At 47.1% G+C, this 1,221-nt stretch overlaps 1 protein-coding gene across 1 annotated transcript in view; it reads left to right on the top strand.

Moving 5' to 3' along the window:
* Positions 1-1,221, top strand: part of ndor1 (NADPH dependent diflavin oxidoreductase 1) — a 14,211-nt gene that overhangs the window by 7,288 nt on the left and 5,702 nt on the right. The window contains exons 10-11 of the mRNA XM_023397924.2: positions 406-513; positions 638-752. Coding sequence (XP_023253692.1) covers positions 406-513; positions 638-752 — 223 coding nt within the window. The remainder of the gene's footprint in view (positions 1-405; positions 514-637; positions 753-1,221) is intronic.

The raw sequence follows: 1,221 nt of genomic DNA, 5'->3' as shown, positions 1-1,221 counted from the left end.
TGGACATCGGCGCTGTCCCCCGCCGCTCCTTCTTTGAGATGCTGTCTACCTTCTCCGACAATGAGCTGGAGCAAGAAAAGCTGGTGGAGTTCGGCTCAGTGGCAGGACAGTCGGAGCTGCACAGCTACTGCAACCGGCCCCGACGCACCGCGCTGGAGGTGACGGCTGAGGAGTGGAGTCAGCGCCGGGCTGCGGGTTAAACCTGACAATAACAGACCCAGCCTCACTTCTTACATCATTAGAATGTCAGATTATTTTGATGTTACACGTTTTTGTTTGTAAGAAATGAGTCAGTCCTGGTGAACATTTGTAGTAACAGTAGGAGTCAGATTTGTTTGAGGCTTTAAATCTATAAAACTGTGTTTTGATCTGCTGGTTGAGTAAGTCTTGCTCTTGCTGCTGCAGGTTCTGGCAGATTTCCCCCACACTACAGCACAACTCAAAGTGGACTATCTCCTGGATCTTTTCCCTGAGATCCAGCCTCGCTCCTTCTCCATCGCCTCCTCTCTCCAGGTAGATTGTTCTTCAAAGCAATGATTTAACTGCTATGAAAAAATATGCTGATTCATCTGTATGCCTTCACTGGTATTACTCAAGACAGAGCCAGGAGAAGTCACAGTGAAATCTCTTGTCTCAGGCTCACCCACACAGGCTTCAGATCCTGGTAGCTGTTGTCCGGTACAAAACCAAGATACATAAACCACGAAGAGGCCTCTGCTCCACCTGGTTAGCCTCCCTGGACCCCGCACAAGGTCTTTCACTACATGTTGTATCACTCACAAAAATGTGCCTGTACTTCACACATAGAGATTCCTTTATTCTGACTGGCTGAGGCTGACCCCATCCTTCTGATGGGGTCCCAACTGCATGTACCCGGTTTAGTTTGAAGTGTTGCTGAGATATGACCTCACTTCCTGTTTGCGATTGATGAATACTTTGGAAAATCAAAAATCCATGTGATTTTCTGAGGCTTGGTCTACAGATCATCTGTGACAGTTTTAGTGAAGATTGGACAGAGTTTTGCAGTGTTAAGGAAAAACTCTGGTGCGAGTTGGCTCAGTGCTTTTTGCTTAATCCTGCTGAAAAACAAACAAACAGACACAGGAGAGAACATAATCTTTTTAGTGGAGGTTATAAGCAGCAGCTAGAAACTGTGTGGCTGCGCGCCAAGCAGAGTCTGTGGACAAACAGACATGTGTCCTGACACACTGCCATACTGCT

The sequence above is a fragment of the Seriola lalandi genome, unplaced genomic scaffold, assembly GCF_002814215.2.
Source record: "Seriola lalandi dorsalis isolate HSWRI2012SDOR001 ecotype SW California unplaced genomic scaffold, Sedor1 jcf7180002054939, whole genome shotgun sequence".
Taxonomy (NCBI): Eukaryota; Metazoa; Chordata; class Actinopteri; order Carangiformes; family Carangidae; genus Seriola; species Seriola lalandi.
The sequence above is the reverse complement of the archived record's forward strand: the minus strand, read 5'-3'. Positions and strand labels throughout refer to the sequence as shown.